The 22,975-nt window shown below is 38.3% G+C and overlaps 1 protein-coding gene across 1 annotated transcript in view; it reads left to right on the top strand.

Moving 5' to 3' along the window:
- Positions 1–22,975, top strand: part of LOC127444131 (tumor suppressor candidate 3-like) — a 162,321-nt gene that overhangs the window by 56,559 nt on the left and 82,787 nt on the right. Inside the window, exons 3-4 of the mRNA XM_051703345.1 lie at positions 9,108–9,225; positions 18,257–18,397. Of these exons, the coding sequence (XP_051559305.1) occupies positions 9,108–9,225; positions 18,257–18,397 (259 nt within the window). The remainder of the gene's footprint in view (positions 1–9,107; positions 9,226–18,256; positions 18,398–22,975) is intronic.

The raw sequence follows: 22,975 nt of genomic DNA, 5'->3' as shown, positions 1-22,975 counted from the left end.
GAGGCAGAACTGGCGGAGGCTGTGTTTCTTACGGCACGAGCACCAGCAGCCTTCCACAACCCTCATGCAAGATTATGGCAGGCTAAATGTGCTGATGGCGGAGACACCGAGGAGGTGTGTCAGGTGGTGGCAGCTACCCCGTGGACTGCTACTGCTGTGGAGAGATGGGACACATGGCTCGTGAATGTCCTGCCCCTGCGCCCTGGCCCCACATCCCTCCACTGTCGGAAAACTAAAGGCTGGTGGCATGGCGGATGGACTGCCACTCCCACCGCTTTCTACTCCTCTCCATGATAAGTGCTCTCTGGTGGGCCACAGTCAGGGCTTGTACATACTCTGTGTCCTCGATGTCCACCCCTGCCAAGCCCTGATTGACACAGGATCAACCATCACCATCGTCCGCCCTGGGGACCATCCAGGCACCTTGGGTCTGAGACTGCCTGGCTGGTCAGCTACGTCAATGCAGATGAGGACAGTGACCGGGGACGGGCAGCCATAAGGGGAAGAAAGCTCCTGCAAGTGACTGTTGGCACTGATAACATCACCCATGAGTTCTGGTTGGCTGACTTTGAGGATGCCTGCATTATGCGGCTGGACTTCCTGACACACTGTGGAGCATGTGTAGATGTAGCAGGGACTCATCTCTGAGTAGGCACGGACATTGCGCCCTTGCAGAGGGGTCGGAGAACAGCTGGAGTGTCCCACGCCCACCTACGGAAGAAATCAACCAGCCAGCAAACCCGGGAGCCACCCCAGGAAACTACGCCCCTGGATGTCCAGACCATACCACACCAGGACTCCCCACAATTGCCGCCCCACACTGGCAGTTTGTTGCAGTGGGAAACCCCATCAGCAGAGACCATCCAGGCTGTCCATGAACTATGGCAGCGCAGTAGTGGAGGACTCACCACTAATCAAGGTCAGCTCTGGGAGCTGCTTGACAAAAGCTAGGACACCTTTGCAGCACAAGATGAGAAGTGTAGGCGGACGGGGCAGGTAAAACACGAAATTGACCGGCACTGCTCCACCCATATGCCTGTGGCCCAATGACTGTCTCTGGCCAAGCAGTCGGCGGTGGAGCAGAAGATCCTGGAGATGGAAAAGGTGGGAGTCACTGAGACGTCAAACAGTCCATGGGTGGCTCCTGCTGTGCTTGTTAGGAAAAAGGACTCCTCCTGGCGATTCTGTGTTGACTACCGATGCCTCAACGTAGTCACAAGGAAAGACTCCTATCTGCTGACACCCTGGATTACATTGCCGGGTCTAGTTGGCTCAGCTACCTTGACCTATGAAGCAGGCATTGGCAGGTGGAACTGGCCCCAGAGGCAAAGCCCAAGACCGCTTTTTCCATTGGTCAAGGGCTTTGCCTGTTCCGGGTGATGCCATTTGGATTTGCAATGCCTCTGCCACTTTGAGCATTTGATGGAGCGGGTGCTTATGGGCATCTCTCGTCGCTGCTCTGTGGTATACTTGGATGACCTGTTAGTACACACCCCAGACTTTGGAGGGGCTCTGCAACACCTCCAGGAAGTTTTTGCTACCGGTCTGTGCCTTAACCCCAAGAAACATCATTTGTTACGCCGAGAAACATTTCTTCTGGGGCACGTAATAAGCACCGTGGGAGTAGCCACTGACCCGGTAAAAATGACAGCAGTATGGGACAGGCTCATGCCAAAGGACACTACTGAACTGAGCAGTTTCTTGGGTCTAGCATCTTACTACCTGTGATTTGTGCAGAACTTCGCCACCATCGCAAGTCCACTGTACCGAAAGGCCGCCCCTTTAATTGGGATAACGTCTGCGAGGAAGCCTTCCATCGGCTGCGGGAGGCTCTGTCTGGGGCTCCAGTGCTGGCATATCCTGACCCAGGGTATTCATTCATCATTGACACTGATGCAATCAACATGGTTTTCAGAGCAGTGTTGTATCAGGCAGGCAACAATGGGGAGCACATTGTCGCTTACTACTGCCAAGCCTCAAGTAAAGCTGAGAGGAACTATTGCGTCACCCGTCAAGAGTTGTTGGCAGTGGTGCGGGCGCTCTGCCACTTCCGGCCATACCTCTATGGCCAAAGGTTCCAGCTGTAGACTGACCACGTTTCTATTACCTTGAAGGGGAAAAATTCTAATCCCTCTTTGCTCTTGAAATGTATTTCTTATATTTCATAATCCTCACTTATTCTTATTATATTAATCAACGTTCTGTTCTCTTTTCTTAAAAGGTACAAGCAATATTTATGTAATCTGAGGGGTGACTGAGGGTCTGGCTCATGCCAGGAGTGCAGTAACTGTGATTACTCATTTAGCCCGGCTTCCGGAGAATGTGCATTTTCAAATCACATTTTTTGTCACACAGCCATATACACAAGTGCAATGGTGTGTGAAATTCTTGGGTGCAGTTCCGATCAATATAGCAGTCGTGACAGTGATGAGACATATACCAATTTACAATAACATCAAATTAACACAACACAATTTAAGTCTAATATACACATAATTACACACAACACAATATACAAATAATAACATACACTGTACAGTATACAATACGCACAATATAGATACACATTAATCAATAAAAATAAAAAAAGTATATATAGTAGTATATATAAAATGTACAGTAGGTTGTATTGTACTGTATTGACATTCAGGCTGTCGGTTGATAGTAAGTTGTTAAGAGAGAATATAATATAATAATAATATAATTTATGACAGTCCGGTGTGAGATATAAGAGTAAGAGTAATAAAGTGCAGTGCTGTTGTATTTTGATCGTGGGAGATCAAGAGTTCAAAAGTCTGATTGCTTGGGGGAAGAAGCTATCATGGAGTCGGCTGGTGCGGGTCCTGATGCTGTGATACCGCCTGCCTGATGGTAGCAGTGAGAACAGCCCATGGCTCGGGTAGCTGGAGTCTCTGATGATCCTCCGAGCTTTTTTCACACACCGCCTGGTATATATTTTCTGGAGGGAGGGAAGCTCACCTCCGATGATGTGTCTGGCAGTTCGCACCACCCTTTGCAGTGCTTTGCGGTTGTGGGCTGTGCTATTGCCGTACCAGGCGGAGATGCAGCCAGTCAGGATGCTCTCTACAGTGCAGGTGTAGAACCATGTGAGGATGTGGCGGTTCATTCCAAACTTCCTCAGCCGTCTCAGGAAGAAGAGGCGCTGATGAGCCTTCTTCACAACGACTTCAGTGTGGATGGACCATGTGAGTTCCTCAGTGATGTGGACACCCATAAACTTGAAGCTGCTGACTCTCTCCACTGGTGCTCCATTGATGGTGATGGGACTGTGTTCTCTGTCTTTTCTTCTGAAGTCCACCACAAGCTCCTTTGTCTTACTGACATTGAGGGAGAGGTTGTGCTCCTGACACCAGTGTGTCAGAGTGTGCACCTCCTCTCTGTAGGCTGTTTCATCATTGTCAGTGATCAGACCTACCACCGTCGTGTCATCAGCAAACTTAATGATGGCATTGGAGCTATGTGTTGCCACACAGTCATGTGTGTACAGGGAATACAGGAGTGGGCTGAGAACACAGCCCTGCGTGATGAGGAGATTTTATGTTGTATTGCATTTATTCCATTTCTATTTCTATTTTTATTACATAATAAATCATATACCCTATTTAACCATTTGATTATATTGAGGATTGATTAATCACAAGTAGTAATTTAAGAGAGAGAGGGATAGTAGTTATGATTTTTTGTTATTATCTTTGTTTTATGGTAACCATGACTGGACAACACATCTACCTCATTATGATCTACCTCATGTCTTCAATGAATTGAAACATTAATTTACTTCCTGACTTTACTATAGTAGTAGGCAACTAGATGCAGCAATGGTGAGGCCTGGCATTCCATCAAGGTTGGGGAGAAGGATATAACACCTATACGTTGCATGTCTAAAAAACTCATGTCTCTGAATTATTTACGGTTATTGTGCCCTCTCAAATGTGACTTTGCCATAGTCAAAAACAACTTCCAATGATTTTAATTGCTCTCCTTGGTACCCCTATGACGTAAAGAATTAAGGAATAGCCATAACTGATAGCTAATCTTTGATATCTGATCCCTCGATTCATGTTGTGGCTAACAATTATTGTTTGCACGAAGACGGAAATAATTTGTAATATGTTAAAATGTTTGAAGTAATTGACCTACCAGAATGCTAGAAATTTTGGTAAGATGACACCCTTAATGTAATTTGCATATGACTGTAATTGCTTTGGAAAGTTTGTAAAACTTCACTTCGACTTCCTGTCTTTCTGACTGTTGTATCTCATCGACTTGTGATGCCTATTGAACCTACAGAGAACAATCAGTAAACTCTCTCATTTTATTATTGCAAAACCTGACTCTAAATTTTTATTCTTCAATATCCATATTGAGGACCCAGCTGTCACCCTCTACAACCTGGTTGCTGAGTTTCTGAAATACAGAGGGTCAGGTGGCCCGGCGGCTGGAGGTCCTTCAGGATTACTGCATGTCACATGTTTATGATAGCGTCTTCCATCAGCATTGGGGGATTCACATGTGATAAATGTAAGGAATTAGTCAGGCTGACGAAGAAGATTAATGAGTTAGACACACACATCCGAACACTAGTGGAGGTCAGTGAGAAAGAGAAGCCGGTAGATAATGTTTTGGATGTGGGTAGTACAGCGAGCAAAACACACACTTTGGTTCCAGCTCTAGAGCCCCTGCAATAGGGTGTTTGGGTGACATCTCGGTGGCATACTCGCTCAGCAAAGCGACACCACTCTCCCGTTCTTGTTAGGGTTTCCAATCGATTCTCCCCACTCAGTGATGCACCCACTGAGAATCATGTTGAAAGAGCCCTAATAATTGGTGATTCTGATTGGTGAATGATTGGTGAATAGAGACTCCAGCCACTATTGTTAAGTGCATTTCTGTGGTTCGTGTGTCTGACATCTGATCAAATTTACAAGTGCTGGCTAATGCTAAACATAGATTTTCTAAAAATGTTATTTATGTCGGAACTAATGCTGTCTGGCTTCGCCAGTCGAAGATCACTAGAGATAATGTTAAAGAGGTGTGTGAACTTGCAAAAATGATGTCAGACACTGTAATATGCTCTTGCCCCCTCCCTGCTCATCATGGTGACGAGGTTTAGAGTAGATTAGTGTCACTGAATGGCTGGATGTCTGAGTGGTGTCTGGAGAATAGCATAGAATTTATAGACAATTGGAAGAGTTTTTGGGGTAGACCTGACCTGCTAAAGAGAGACAGTCTCCATCCCTCCAGGGAAGGTGCCACTCTCCTCTCTAGTACTTTGGCTCATAGTCTTAATAATGATAGTATCTGACTAACTGGGGCCCAGGTCAGGAAGCAGACAAACTGGTTAACCTGAACCTCTGCTAGCTGCCTTGAGACGTCACACAGGTCACATAAACTACAACACATAGAGACTGTATCACCTAGATATTTCATAGAGACTGTGTCTGTTCCCCGAACTACCAAACACAAAACTCTCACTAAATCATTTAGGAAAGAATTGATTAAGGTCAAACTTGAAAAAATAAATAAATAAATAAATATAAACATCATATGAAGGTAGGGCTACTAAACATTAGATCTCTTTCTACCAAAGCACTAATTGTAAATGCAATTATTACAGATCATAATTTGGATGCACTCTGTTTGACCGAAACCTGGCTTAAACCGGATGAATATATTAGTTTAAATGAATCTACTCCCCCAACTTATTGTTATAAACATGAGCCTCATCTGAAGGGTCGAGGAGGAGGTGTTGCTACAATTTACAGTGATGTTTTAGGTGTTACTCAGAGGACAGGATATAAGTTTAAGTCTTTTGAACTAATAATGCTTAATGTGACACCGTCAGATATAAATTTAAAAAAAAAAACTGTCATCTTTTGCACTTTGCTACAGTATATAGATCGCTTGGGACTTATTCTGATTTCCTTGGTGAAATGTTTTATCAGATCTTGTTGTTACTGTAGATTTAATTGTTGGAGACTTCAGCATTCACATATATAATGAAAATGACACATTGAGATTAGCATTTATCGATATTCTCAACTCTCTTGGAGTCAGACAAAATGTGACAGGAGTAACTCATCGCCATAATCATACACTAGATTTAATTCTGTCAGAGTTGATGTTGATACTATAGAAATTCTTCCACAGAGTGATGACATCTCAGATCATTACCTCGTCTCTTGTATGCTGCGATAAGCTAATGTTACTCGATCTACACCACGCTATCGTTCAGGTAGAACTATTCTTTTGACCACTAAAGATAGCATCACTAATAATCTTCCAGATCTATCTCATACACTCACTAAGCCCCAAAGTCTAGAAGAACTTGATGAAATAACAGAAAATATAAATACAGTCTTCTCTAGCACTCTTGATATTATCACCCCCCTTCTATTAAAGAAAATAGCCCCACACCATGGTAAAATGATCACACTCATGCTCTCAAGAGAGCAGCTCGGAAAATGGAGCGCAAGTGGAAGAATACAAAATTAGAGATATTTTGCAGTGCGCTGAAGGATAGTGTCTGTAGCTACAGACAGGCACTAAAAGCTGCCAGGTCAGCATATTTTAGCAAACTCAAAAAAAAATAACCACAACAATCCTAAGTGTTTATTCAGTACTGTGGCTAAATTGGTTAGGGATAAAGCCTCAACTGAACCAGATATTATGTTGCAGCACAGTAGTAATGACTTCATGAATTTCTTTACTGATAAAATTTAAATAATCAAAAATAAAATTGGAATTATGCAATCATCTGTCACAGTACCTCAGAAAACAGTGTCTCATAACTTCAATCCTTCGCTGTCATAGGTCATGAAGAGCTAACAAAACTTATTGAAACATCAAAAGCCAAAACATGTATGTTAGATCCAATACCACCTAAGCTCTTAAAAGAGGTATTGCCTGTAATCTCAGAACCTCTTCTAAATATTATTAACTCCTTGCTATTCTTAGGACATGTCCCAAGAAACTTTAAAATGGCAGTTATTAAACCGCTTATTGAGAAGCCAAAACATTATCCTGGAGAATTGGCTAAATATAGACTGATTTCAAATCTCCCGTTTATGTCGAAAATACTAGAAAAGGTAGTGTCCTCCCATCTATGTTCATTTCTATAGAGAAATAGTATATATAAACAATTTCAGTAAGGATTTAGGCCTCATCACAGTACAGAGACTGCACTTATTAGAGTTACAAATGACTTACTCTTATCATCTGATCGTGGCTGCATTTCACTTCTAGTGCTTTTAGATCTTAGTGCTACCTTCGAACCGATAGATCACAACATTCTCTTGAATAGGCTAGATAATTATATTGGCATTTGTGGACTTGCATTAGCATGGTTTAGGTCCTATTTAGCAGACTGCTACCACTTTGTCTATGTAAATGAGGAATTGTCAAACCAAACAAAAGTTAAGTATGGAGAGCCACGGTTTTAGATATTATCAGGAATTGTGGAATAAATTTCCACTGTTATGCTGACAAAACCCAACTTTATATTTCTTAAAAATCTGACGAAATTTCACAATTCTCCAAATTAGCAGAGTGTATCAATGAAATCAAAGATTGGATGGCCAGGAATTTCCTTCTACTAAATTCCAACAAAACAGAGGTACTAATTATTGGACCAAAAACCTCTAAAACAAGCCGCTAAAATATAATTTGACTCTCGATGGATGTACTGTTAGTGTAACAGCAAAGAACTTAGGCGATATATTTGATACCAATCTATCCTTTGAAAATCAAATTACCAGTGTTTGTAGAACAGCATTCTTCCACCTAAGAAATATTGCTAAATTATGACACATGCTCTCTGTTGCTGATGCCAAAAATCTAATTCATGTGTTCATGACCTCAAGACTTGATTATTGTAATGCATTACTGGGAGGATGTCCAGCAAGATCAAAAAATAAACTTCAATTGGTTCAAAATGCAGCAGCCAGAGTGCTGATCATATTAGCCCCATTTTATTGTCGTTACATTGGCTACCTGTTAAATTTCGTATGAATTTTAAAATTCTGTTAACTACGTACAAAGCTTTGAGTGGTCTAGCTCCGCAGTACTTAAGTGACCTTCTACCATGCTATATTCCATCACGTTCATTACGATCGCAAAATTCTGGCCTGTTAATAGTTCCTAGAATATCAAAATCCACAAAAGGAGGTAGATCCTTTCAATATTTGGCTCCTAAACTATGGAATAGTCTCCCTAACACTGTTCGGGACACAGACACACTCACTCAGTTTAAGTCTAGACTAAAGACTCATCTATTTAGCCAGGCATACACCTAATTTATCCTTCAGCTCACAATTAGGGCTACTTTAGTTAGGTCTGCCGGAACCAGAAACATTGATCTTGATCTATAACTCTGCAATAAATTGAATGGCATCTATGCTAATATTGTTCTATTTGTATCCCTGTCTCAACCTTGGGACTCCTATCCTGAGGTCACCAGAATCGGCTCGATCCAGCTCCATTCCTGCTTTGTGTTGGACTTCATTAACCAACATCTTATGGAGTTTTGTGTTCCTTGCCACAGTCACCTTCGGCTTGCTCACTGGGTTTCTAAATAAAATTATTATTTAATTACTTATTTTTAAACACAATTCGCAATCTTATTTTATCAAACTACACAATGATGACTCTAAGACATTATAGATGTTAATTTTCTGTTAATGCATGATTTTCTGTAAAGCTGCTTTGAAACGATGTGTGTTGTGAAAGGTGCTATACAAATAAAAATGACTCGACTTGAAATGATCTAAGTACTTGTGATCCAACGTCATCTGTGCTCATTTCATGTATATATTTATTTATGGGGGCGTCACAATGACGATTTCCAAGAACTGGCAGGTGGATGTCTGTGTTGCATATATGGAAGTGTAGTTAGCTACTGTAATTAGCTCTTTTTTTGCTCTATGCTGCCCACCCAGTATGGAGTAAACAGCAATCAATGTAATAAGTAACAGAGAGATGAAACTCCTGTAATGAAGTCCTTCTTGCCACATTATTTTTGTTTGCTAGCTAGCTTTCTTCTAATGAGTAATTTCTCTCTCTCTACTTCTGAAATGTCTCTCTAATAGGCAGGCTAATGAAGAATATCAAGTGCTGGCTAATTCATGGCGGTACTCTTCATCCTTCTCTAACAAACTCTTCTTCACTGTTGTGGATTATGATGAGGGGGCTGATGTCTTTCAGCAGGTAACCAACCCACTCCTCTTCTTTCTTTCTTCCTCATTTGCATGAATTTTGTCAGGTCTGTCTAGTGATTTGCTTCATGCAGGGTTCCCACGGTCATGGAAAACCTGGAAATATCAGGGAATTATACAATTGTGATTGCCAGACCTTGAAGAGTCTTAAGGTTGGATTACACTACACAAATTTTAAATTCTGAACAGACTTTATAATTCTAGGTATGACTCACTTACTGAATTCGAAAAACGCTACAGACAAAAACTGGGCATCACACACCAAATGACTGGGGATCACACACTACCCAACTGTTGATCCGATCCAATCCGATCACAAACTCATGTGGAAACAGTTTTGCCAAATTAGTTTGATGTTTTCCAGCCCAGTGATGGTTCAAACCCAGCCCAAATGTATAAAACTGCACAAATAATGTCACGAGCTGGGCTAGAACCCTGGTCGCTGGTGTGGTGGTTGAGAGATCTACCACTGAGCCATGGGAGTGGTAATGTTTGACCCAAATGAAACACTTAAGGCAGTATTCCAGGAGATGTAGATTTATTAAAAAAAAAGTCCTTGCAAAAATGAATCAACAAAAGTTCTTCTCGGACCGAGGTATAACCCACATAAACAAAAAACAACGGGCAAAACCAAAGGAGAAAATAAAACTCCACGAGGGGAGAAAACAAAGCCAGTGAACAATTACAATCAGTGAAAGGAACTCAGGATATCTTACTTGGGGTAGCTAGAGAGGCTTTAGCGAGACAAGGCAGGAAACACAGGGCAGAGACTCAAAACCAGAGTGAGGAACCAAGGGAAAAAAACAACTTAAATACACTGGGGGAAACGAGGCACAGGTGAGCTGGATAACGCTAACAAGGCCACACGAGGAAGAACTAAGGTAGAGGAGAACACAGGGGACCTCTAGAGGCATGGAGACAAAGTACAGGAGGTAGGATGCTGACAAAATAGTATATGAAATTTGAGCGCATTTCAACCACAATACCAAAGCACAGTCTTTACACAACCTTAACCACTCAATTAAGCAATGAAACAATAAAGTTTCCAAAAACCTTTACATTTACCCCCATTTTTTCTTATTCACCTAAATAGATGAACATGCACTGAAAAAGAACAAATATGCTCCCCTGGCCCATCAGGAAGCCAAATAATGTACAGTATGTCATTGTGCTACGATTAAAGTTATGTTTTTGCCATTCAGTATTTTTGAGGTAATATAAATAATATAATCTGTCCTACCTTTTAATGCTGTTATGGTTTAAACTGTACATCTTTGTACAGTTAGTTGAATTGGCTAATACACAGATCCGTCAAAGTTCCAGTAGGACTGGGTATTGATACAGATTTGCAGATTAGATTCAGTTCCGATCCACAAGCTCTCAATTAGATTTCTGATTTCAATGCGATTCGATTAATTATCGATTCATGAGAATATATTTCAGTTATAATGTACCTTTTGCTTACATATGAAAGAAATTCTCTCCCAGCTAATGCTACTAATTGTATACAGGGGACCTTCTAACTAGGTACATTACAAAAATATTAATTTTACTAATTATATTTTAGTTTTTCATCTTTTTGGTTACATTTTGGCTTTTTAAAAATGTATTCAATCAATAAATAAGATATTATATTGCATTTTTTGTAAAATGTTTATTGTTTAATTGCACAATCGATGCTATTTACAAGTGTTTACATTGATCTGTTGAACACGTACTAAAACCAGTAAAAAGGCATTTCTGTAAAGAGCGTCTATAAATGATTGAATTTTAACAAGAGAGGACTAGAATGACTTTATCTCATCTGTGCCATGCATGATTCGATTTAAATGTGTATTATTATAATTTTTTTATTTTTTTTTATCAACAACTGACTGTAAAGAACAGAGAGGGTATTAAAAGAGACTTCATTAAATGACAAATGAGTCACGTGGATCTCGTAATTGGACATGCATTACATGGAACAACTTACTCTTAACACACAGTAAAAAGGATCTCGCTTCTGAATACTCCACCACTATACTACACAATTACTGTTGAGTGAAATGTATACATTTACCAACCAGCTGTCAAATATATACATTTTAGTCACATAGCACAAAATTTTGTTGCAAATGCGAATGATTTCCTCTCATGTAGTAGAGGGTTGCTGCATAGAGTAAAATATCGATCTTGGGATTTCGAGAAATTCTCAGGTGCAATTTATTTGTGGAGCCATGACTCCATACCAGGATTGTGTATGGAGCCATTTTCTTTATTTTAAGTGCATGAACAATGGAATTTCTTAATTGTATAATTTTTTTAACCTGCCCAAATCATTCCAAACTAGCCCAAATTTTGTCCACCCGTGAACATTCTTCCTCACACAATTTATCGGCCAACACTGTATGGAAATACACGCTGTCCCGTTTTTGAAGACACATGACAGATGTAAACAAACATGGATAAGGAAATATCTGCTGCTTTTGTTGCTGCTCCTCTGTGTTCATGAAATGGGCTGAGCACATTTGGGTGTGAATATGAGGCCAGAATGGCCTCTAGAGATGGTAATGGGAGTTGAGGTGAGTGAGTGTCATTAAAAGTTAAACTCCACTTTTGTGCTTGTTTGCCATCACTGTTTCTTGAGCTTCGTGGACCCGTGCACTCGATTTGCATTGGTTGCTCACCGTCTTCAGATTTGAATCATCATGGAGCATCATACACTATTAGATTTCTTCTGTAGTTGAGGATAGTCAGCTAAAAATATCAAACATGTTTGATATCCTCTGACTAGATGGAATCATAGTTGGAGTCTGTACCAATCATAAACTATGCAATTTATGACAGACTGAAAATCGGTATTAAAGTAATGTGGTGTAATCCAGCCTGTAATCCAATATGTATTTTTGTCTTGTTTTACAGTAAATGTATCTGAACCTTTTCAAAACACAATAAATTAACTTTACTTTGATTAGAAGTAAAATTGCATAGTGTTTTAGAGAATCTATCTTTGATTTATAATTGGAATAAAGTAAAATTTCCACTTTGCCAAATTTCCACTATTAATAATAACTAATACAATAAAATGAAAAACAATTATCTAAAGATATATTCTCTGAAAACAACTATAATTTTCTTACACAGTTTCTTATTTTAAAGATGTTTAGATAATTTTGCTGGAAAAAACAAGACAAAAATACAGATTACAGAAATTATTGTTGGCTGTGAAATGAATATCAATGTTATAGTTATGCTCTAAAATATTTCATGGGCTAGAATTTGCGCTTTGGTCTCTTAGCGACTGGAAAAGTCATGGAGATTAATTAATCGATAGGTCTGGGAACCCTGTTGTTAATAAGCATAATAACCCCACAAAATATTAAAATACTAAAACCTTCTCAGAAAAGTAGAGAGTTTTCCTGACCACATTCTGCTACATGTTGATCTATTCTTCCATATGCATGCACACAGGCTCTCAACTTCTAATTTGTGTGAGCCTGACAACTTCAGGAATTACATTTTAAAAAGCAGCAAGAACAATCAAATGGAAAATAGCTACTTGTCTATTTTCAACATAATGAAATGACATGTCACCCTTCTTTGAAGCAAATTATAGAGAAGAAAATCTTTACAACACAGAACATGCACATTAATTTAGCACACGCTGATACGTAGCTGTTTCGCTGCAATTTTCATGCTAAAGAGGCATGAGTCTGCATAAATGTGTTTGTGTAAAAGAAGATTTATCATAAACTCACAAATGCTGTACATTTATGCCTATAGACCCCCGCAGAGCAGTTTTTAGGAGAACAATTATCAGTTAGATTAGCACTGCTGATGTTGATTTGCTGTTTCGAGAAACATGTTTCCTAAGGTTTTGATTTGTTTTATGGGTGATGAACTGTGTTGTGATGATATTATAGATGTCCTGTGAATTCGTATAGCTCAAAAAGTTTGACCAACATAGGATCTAAATTTCACAGATTGACATTTTTTGTTTTTACTTTTATTTTGGCAGTTTCACATCAATACTAGTTTAACTGAATACAACTTTAAATTAATAGAAATGTTGCAGGAAACAACAGTAGATGGTCATATTAGTAAGTTGTTATTATACACTGATGAGCCAAAATATTATGATCACCTTCCTAATATGTTGTTGGTCCTCCGCGTTTGAGGCCAGGGCACCTTGAACACCTTGAACTCTTCCTCAAACCATTCCCGAACAATGTGTGCAGTGTGGAGGGGCGCATTATCCTGCTGAAAGAGGCCACTGCCATCAGGGTATACCATTGCCATGAAGGGATGTACCTGGTCTGCAACGATGTTTAGGTAATTGGCACGTGTCAAATTGGCATCCACATGAATGGCCGGACCCAGGGTTTCCCAGAAGAATATTGCCCAGAGCATCACACTCCCTCCAGCAGCTTGTCGTCTTCCCACATTGCATCCTGGTGACATCACTTCCCCAGGTGAACAATCCACACATACACGGCCATCCACGTGATGTAAAAGAAAACTGGACTCATCGGACAAGGCGACCTTCTTCCACTGCTCCAAGGTCCAGTTCCGACAGTCACTTGCCCATTGTAGGCACTTTCAACGGTGGACAGGGGTCATCATGAGCACTCTGACCAGTCTGCGGCTACGCAGACCCGTACACAGCAGGGTGTGATGCACTGTGTGTTGTTACACATTCCTCTCGTAACCATCATTAAAATTTTCTGTGACTTGTGCCACAGCAGACCTTCTGTTTGTTTGGACCAGATGGGATAGCCTTCGTTGCCTTCGCACATCAATGAGCCTCGGGCACCCAACACACCGTCGCCGGTTTGTCCCTCCTCGGACCACTGTCTGTAGGAACTCACCACTGCTGACTGGGAGCACCCCACAAGCCTTGCCGTTTTAGAGACGCTCTGACCCAGTCGTCAGGCCATAACAATTTGGCCCTTGTCGCTCAGGTCTTTACTCCTGCCCATTTCTCCTACATTCAACATGTTGACTATGAGAACTGATTGTTCGCTTACCATCTAATCTACCCAGACCTTGACATGTGGCCTTGTTAGGAGATGATCAATGTTATTCGCTTCACCCGTGAGTGGTTATAATATTTTGGCTCATCAGTGTATATTCAAAACATAGTGCCTGAAGTGGGACATTATATCCCTTTGGCCATATTTGTTGTGGGGTTTGAAATAATTTTGCATGCTTAAAGTCTGGTGTGACGGCCGTTTAACATCTCTAGAAAGCTGAAACAGCTTTTGTTCACCCACAGTCCTACACATACAATATCCAGCTAACCCATTTCTTGGAGGACATGTGGGTTAATGTTGATTTGATGTGTTTTAATCCAGAGCATGGGGACAGCAGTATTAGTCAGTCCATTAGCATGCTAATAAACAGATGCATACTAGAGGTACTGGTTATTAATGTCCCCTTGTGTTTTTTTAAAAGATGAGTTTTCACCAGCCATTACAAGATTATGCTCCATGATTGAAATTACAGATGAAGTCAGAAATTTACATACACTTAGGTTGAAGTCATTAAAACTCATTTTTTAACCTCTCCACAGATTTAATATTAGCAAACTATAGTTTTGGCAAGTCATTTAAGATATCTACTTTGTGCATGACACAAGTAATTTTTCCAAAAATTGTTTACAGACAGATCGTTTCACTTTTAATTGACTATATCACAATGCAGTGGGTCATAAGTTTACATACACTAAGTTACTGTATATGTAATTACATGAATATCACTTGATCACCAGATTTCCTCTTTGTATTCTTTAAAGGAATAGTTCACCCATAAATGACATTTTTTCCATGATTTACTCGCCTTCAAGTTGTTCTGTCTGTGGATTATTTTTAACGATATGTTTGCAGAATATCCAAACTGCTTTTTTTCCATACAACAAAAGTGGATGGTGATTTATACCATCAAGCTCCAAAAAAGGAAGCTCCAAAAAGTTCTTCTGAAGCAATACAATAGCTTTGTGTGGGAAACAGATCTAAATTAAAGCTACTATTCAGTGATAATCTTCCCTTCTGCAGGAGCTCACAAATATAATTTGTATGTTCAGTTAAAAAATAACATCTTAATACTAGGGCTGAAACGATTATTCGACATTATCGACGTTGACAATAAAAAAAAAAAAAAATTGTCTACAAAATTTTTTGTTGTCGAATAGTCGTTTGATCTCATTTAACATAACGAGATCACATTAAACTCTAATGATGACATGCGTGAGCAGCACTGCAGTTTGTGCCTGACTGAGGAGAGGAAGAATTACACAGCTCAGAGTCCAGATGCATTCTAAACTTTCCAAACAGCTTCAGGTGATGTAGATCGCAAATTATGAAGGAATTATAATGCAAAAATACCAAATAATTAAATACAGAAGCACTCTCATTTTGGAATAAGCATAGCTGGTGCTCTTTAAAGGAAACACACCAGCGTTACATCTTAAATACAGTTATATTTAATACATTATAGCTTTATTAAAGTTCAAATAATATGGAGGCAGGTCATGTAAATAACTACAAACTCTGAAACTGGCATTTCTCTGTGTGGTCAGCGCCTCTTCTATGTGTTCCGCGAAGTGTCCTGATCTAAGGGGGAGAGATTGAAACTGCATCCGGCTGATGCACACTCTGGTGCGGGGACCCTCATCCCTCGAGCGCGCAAGCTTAATGCAGCTAGATTATAACATGATGTCTCGCAACTTATTGAGTCATAATATATGTGTCACTGTGCATTTCTTATCGTGAAGAGAATTGGCAATATGCAGCTTTATTAATGTGAGAGAGTTTGCTTTTTTGTGAGTTAAAGATGGATTGAAGTGAACAAAAAGGTAAGAGAGGGTAGTCTTCGCCCCATTATACACTGCAACAAAATACATTTTTGATTTGTTTTTGTTTTGGCTTGTTTTCCAATATAACTATCTAAAACTCCTTTAAAACAACCTACATTTTCTTTAGCAGCTATACTACAGAATTATCTGAGAATTTTGAATATAATATTTAAAATACAAATATTTTAAAATATCTAAAAATCCTTTAAAAAAGATGCATTCACCTGAGAAGCAGCATATAAGATATTTAGACTTGCTTTTAGAGAATAGATCATAAATATAAGTATATTTTGTCTTTACTCGCAGAAGTATAACCAAATGGAAAAATACACTTATATACAAAATACACATATATTTAAGATACATTATCATAAAGCAAGTCTAAATATCTTATATGTTGCTTCTCAAGTAAATGTGTCTCGTTTTAAGGATTTTTAGACCATTTTAAATGGAAAACAAGACAAAAACATTCGATAACAATAGGATTTTTTTGCAGTGAATTTCTTTAATGAATTAAACTTAATAAAAAGTATTTTTTTCCCCTTTAATTCAGTAAATGTCATTTAGAGATATTTTTAAAAGATGATTTTGTCCTCTTTATTGTTAGTAAGCACGTTTAATACAACCTTTTAAGTCGGGGCACAAGCTGAATGATCGGTTAAGAGCTAATGATTAAATGTTGCAATAATCACCGAATAGTCGATAATCGTTCTAATAATCATTAGATTAATCGATTATCAAAATAATTGTTAGTTGCAGGCTGCAGCCCAATTTAATACAGGTTACATCAGGTTTGACAGTAAATGGCATATTATATATATATATATATACACTGGCGGCCAAAAGTTTGGGATATTGTACAGATTTTGCTCTTATGGAAAGAAATTGGTACTTTTATTCAAAGTGGCATTCAACTGATCACAATGTATAGTCAGGACATTAATAACGTAAAAAATTACTATTACTATTACAAAGAGTTCTCATCAAAAAATCCTCCATTTGCAGCAATGACAGCTTTGCAGATCCTTGGCATTCTAGCTGTCAGTTTGTCCAGATACTCAAACTAGAGACTCTGATGTACTTATCCTCTTGTTTATTTTTACATCTGGGCCTTCCACATGTCTTTCTGTCCTTGTTAGAGCCAGTTGTCCTTTGTCTTTGAAGGCTGTAGTGTACACCTTTGTATGAAATCTTCAGTTTTTTTTTTTTTGGGCAATTACAAGCATTGTATAGCCTTCATTCCTCAAAACAATGATTGACTGATGAGTTTCTAGAGAAAGCTGTTGCTTTTTTCCCATTTTTGACCTAATATTGACCTTAAGACATGCCAGTCTATTGCATACTGTGGCAACACACAAACAAACACAAAGACAATGTTAAGCATCATTTAACGAACCAAATAGCTTTCAATTGTGTTGATATAATGGCAAGTGATTTTCTAGTACCAAATTAGCAATTTATATATATATATATATATATATATAGTGTAATAAGTAAACTTATATTATATAATAATATTATTATAGTTATAATATTATTATAACACAATTCATTAATAAATAATAATTTATACAAAATAGTAGTATATAAATTTGTGTATATTTGTGTATAAATTATTATGATATATTATACATAATATTATAGTATTATTAATATAGTGCATGAGTCACTACTTTTATGGTACTTTTTGTCTTTTTTTGAGCTTGGCAGTATAAATCACTATCCACTTTCCTTGTATGGAAAAGAGTAAATGTGAGCAAATGATAACAGAATTTTTCATTTTTTAGTGAACTATGCCTTTAAGTCTTTCTATATCTGCTGTACACTTTGTTCTCCTCTGCTCTGTCTTTCAATACTTGTTTCTCTCTCTCTCTCTCTCTCTCTCTCTCTCTCTCTCTCTCCCCCTCAGATAGTCATTAATGTAGTAAGTAATTCACCTCCCTCTCGAGGCTCTTGAATTGCTCCTGTCCGATTATTAAAATAAATATCAGTAATACGCTTCACATTGTTCCTGCTGCTTTAATGATTTATTAGTAGATATGAATGTTTTTGTGCTCTTGTTTCTCTTCTGTTCATCACTCCTCTCTCTTCCTCTCCTTCATCCTGTGTTTATTACTGCTCTCTGTTCATCTCTCTTCTCTGTTCATCTGATCTTCTGCCCTTACATCCTCAACACTCTCCTCTCCTCCAGTTGAACATGAACTCTGCCCCCACCTTCATGCATTTCCCAGCTAAAGGAAAGCCTAAGAGGGCCGACACCTTTGACCTTCAGCGGATTGGCTTCGCATCTGAGCAACTGGCCAAGTGGATCGCAGACCGCACTGATGTGCAGGTACGTCTGCAATCAGTCAACACGATATACTGCAATTATGACATCAAGGATGGTTATTGCCATTTAGGCCTCTCAGCACTCCTGCACGAGATGCTGAATAAACAACATAATGTGGTGAAACTATCAAAAACATTTGTGTAGTGCATATTTAAAAAAAAAAAAAAAAAGTAAACTGGGTAGCTTCAAAAGCGTTGTGTGAACAGCCCCTTAGGTGGAGGTCTTTGGCCGTTGTGCCTTGCTCTCTTATCAGTTTATCCCAGATTAAACAATGGGTTTTAAAAGTCTTTGTCAGGAAAGGAGTTCAATTTGGAAATGTGTGTCTCGAGATACTTGTGTTTTGTTCCTTTCTGTTCTGCTTCGTCTGTTTGAACAACCCCTTGGCATGTAGTCTGAGACCCTTCACCACCGAGTTCAGCCGAATACCACTACTATCTGGAAATGTTGCAACTGTAATGAATGACAAACATTGTGGTATTGCTCATATTATGATGCTTGAGTCTGGGGTAGTCCTGTTGCACTAGTTTAACTCCATGTTAACATATAGTACAACTGTCTATTGAAGTGTTTTTCACATCTTGTTTTACTTTTTACTTAACATTTTAGAATATGAAGAAGCTAAATCATTTTATATATTACATAATTTGTTATGCACGTTTTAATAGCCTGGAATGTTCAGTGCAATAATATAACACAGTGCTGTATGGTTTATATGTATTCATTGTGCCCTGTTGTGGACTAAGCAAACAACGTTAATTTAAAAATCTGTTGATTTTAAAATTCAAATTTAATTCAAAGTTTTGAATTATTTAAGGTAAAATTTCAAATTCAGTTTCTCAGCCCTGTTGACAGCCCTAATATATACAGAGGGGTTCAAAAGTTTCTTTGTTTTAAATGTTTCAAAATCCTAAAATATCCTGTAACGGGGTGGGGGCAGAGGTAGGACCCAAACGCAGAGTCAAAAACAAATTAATTTATTAATATAAAAAACAAAGGCAAGGCCAGCATAAAAACTCCCACGAGGGGGAACAAAAACATAAACAACCCCGAAGGGGACAAAGGAACAAGGCTGTATAAAATAGTCTGTCTTTTCAAACATATTTCTGGACACAACTTTGGTAAAGTGTGAGTGGCAGGGTAAATTAAAGGGGGTCGCACACTGGACATGTCTGACGGATGACATGGCGCATTCTAAAATTCAAAACAATTATTTTCCATGAAGGCACACGCTCACCATGGGCTCGCCGTCTCTCAAGGCATTTCAAAAATCTTCAGCACCACGGAGCGTTACTCGCATAGTTTTCCATTAAATTAGATAAAAATCATCATCAAAGGACACAGATTATTTACTCTAGCCATCAGTGTACATTGTGTATATGCATCTTTCATATAGCCTACTAATTTACTGTATTTCTCAGGTATAATTAGATGTCTGACATGCTTTACAATTATCAAATTTTAACCTGGTCTGAGGATAAATATAAAGCTGACAGTCTGTTCATATTTCTTCTGTGCTGTCAACAGTTACAGTGCCAACAATTTAAATATGGCTTCTGTAATCCTCGCTTTGTCTTGTTTTTCTGGAAAAGTGAACACTGTTCCTGTTAATTCTGCTTGCTTGGTAAATCAAGCTGTATGTCACCCAAAAATGAAAATTGTTATAATTTACTCACACTCATGCTGTTCCAAACACATATGACTTATTTTCTACCGTGGAACACAAATTAAGATATGTTAACATTTTGAGGATATTCCAAGTATTCCAAGTCTTCTGAAACAGAAATTTTTGTTGCTATTCTCAACATAAAATCTTGCCCTGACAACTTCATGAGGGAAGTAGCAATGTCTGATTCAAGAAGGATAATTCTTTTAAGTTGAATCTTGTCAATGAATCGGTTGTTCCGGTTCACAAAATCAGTCGGAATGATTTGTTCACAAATCAGACTGATCTGATTCTCAAGTTCAACTCTTACTCAATGATCCAGTCACAGCAGTTAACAGCTTAAAATAGTGGAAGATTATTAGTGAATAATAACTTACATTTCTGTTTCTCACCCCAGGTTATATATATATATATATATATATATATATATATATATATATATATATATATATATATATATATATTTTATTTTATTTATTTATTTATTTACTTTTTACCACATTTATGAGACTTTTGTGGAGCGTTAGTGTCCTTTGTGAAGTTTGAAAGCTTCAGTTCCCATTCATTGTAATTGAATGAAAAAAAAAAAGGTTGATAGATTTTTTTTTGGGAATTTCTCTTTTTTTGTTCCACAGAAGAAAGTCATACAGGTTTTAAACAACATTAGAGTGAGTAAATTATTTCATAATTTACATTTTTGAGTGAACTATTCCTTTAATACTGTTCAGTTCCAAACAAACACCTGATCATTCAGTAATAGTGCAAATGAAGAGATTCACAAAGTCTACAAGGTAAAATTGTCACCTTCATATGCAAGCAGACTCAGGTATGGGATTTTCGTCCAAGAAATAGAGACAGATAACATCTGATTTCCCCATAATGTTAACATAGATTTTTCCCTCCAGAGAACCTCTTGGTTGAAAAATATTACCAGTACCTTAATGCATTTACAGATGACTGCCTTGGAGCGCTCACACTAATTCAGTCACCTTATTAAGACTCTACCTCAGGTTCAGCTTTAATACTTTTCAATAAGTCACTTAAGGTATATATCGCCTCAAGGGAAGGCCTGAGTTATGTTGGAGTCGATAAAAAGCAAATTTTTAAGGCTGATTTTCTTCAGTCGGAGCACTCGCCGATTAAGAAGGGGTACATAGATTACGGCAGGTGTCATAAGTCAGTGACCAGCTTCGCTCTGCACAGTCGGACTCATTATGTTTGATTCATCTCCAATTCACATATGCATAAAGGCACCAAAACAACTATGAGAACTGCAATCTTTTATTCTGGCTGATGGAAGAACTCTAAAATCTCATTCTTTTTTAAAGAGTCTGCCTAATTGTCATTCATCTTAAACAATAGGGTAGAGTAGGGAGAATGCAAGGATAATGAATACATCAAATTTTTTTATTTTTTTTACTCTGTTTACTTCATTACCATAACATTAGCTAAAGTAGCTATTAGTCTTTGTCGGCCGATCCGTGCTTATTGGAGCATTGCTGCTACACCCCCTGCAGGAGACTGAATTATAGGTGAAGCCCCCCATTTTTATCCCAGATTAATCTGATCTGATTTGGAGGGGAAGAGAGCGCAGCAGAGGCTGTTGTACACATCTTGAAGGGAAACATTAAGACCTTGAACGACAGGCACTAAACGTGTTTACAACCCTCTGGGTCTCGTGTCACATCGCTCATAAATAAAGCATCTTAGACTTACTGGCCCTTTGGGTCTGCTTTTGGCTCAAGGCTTTGAGGAACGAGAAGAAAAGAGAATAAAAGGGAAGGGAGGTACGGCCAAGCTGAGCAGGATAGAATGCAGTCAGCTGACACTAGGGCTTGAAGTGGAAACCAATTGATGTAGTACATCCCTTGTTTGAGTAATTTGTTATAATACTATATAATAATTATTATTATTTACATATACGTAATTATAAGTATAAATATAAAATATAATTTAAGTTAGTTAACGCAGTAAATAAAAACTAATTTGGCATAAAAACTGTTTTTAAAACATCTTTCATTAACCTCCTGAGACCTGAGCATGATTGCTGTGTGCATTTTCCATTTCCCTTTTTGATTTGTAACTAGAAGCACCTAATAAACATGCAAAAAAAAAAAAAAAAAATAGTTTTCCTAAAAATTGATGTCAACATATGTGGACAGTGGGACTAAGTTTAAATAATACCAAGCTATAGAAAGTATTTTTTTATCAAATTATTTTATTATGTTTCCAAGACCGTTGGTTATTCATGTTTTTAAGACGTCACAGACATTACAGCATAAATAATTCTGATTCAAAGTAATGTCCAGCATTATCCAATCACTGCCAATGATGTTAAAAAAATGTATACATTATAAATTGTAAATCTATGTATTGATTACCATTGTCCCATGTTTTCCAAACATGTTGAGTGATCCAAACATCATCTGTAGCCTGAATCTGAACTTATGGTTGGATTTTAGGAGTGAATGCACTTATTTGTATAGGAAAGCAATAGGATGCTCCCTTGCTCCCATGTTCCCTATTTAGTGAATGACTTAACCTCCAGTGTGCTGTCTGTCTGCACTGGTCTCAGAATAGTTGGAAATGCACTCATCCTAACTCCATATAATGCTTCTGTGAGCAAATTTTTCAGCTTTTGGATGAACCCATTGATTCTCAATTCTGAAGTACACATTAGTGCACATTGTGTTTTGCAGCGTGGCGACGACTCTAATCTTTCCGTATGTCGAAAGTTTAACTCTTTACTGACAGCACAGAGTTGTCTGAACTGAGATCAGTCGGTTTAAATGAATTTCAATTATGTGTTGCATATAGCGAAGCCAAATAACAACATCCACGCATGTGTACGCGGAGTTGCACAATGTTAAAATGGAACTGGATGCATAGGAAAACAATTTATATATATATATATATAT

Source organism: Myxocyprinus asiaticus, chromosome 7, assembly GCF_019703515.2.
Source record: "Myxocyprinus asiaticus isolate MX2 ecotype Aquarium Trade chromosome 7, UBuf_Myxa_2, whole genome shotgun sequence".
Lineage (NCBI taxonomy): Eukaryota > Metazoa > Chordata > Actinopteri > Cypriniformes > Catostomidae > Myxocyprinus > Myxocyprinus asiaticus.
This window is presented reverse-complemented; position numbering and strand designations above follow the sequence as displayed.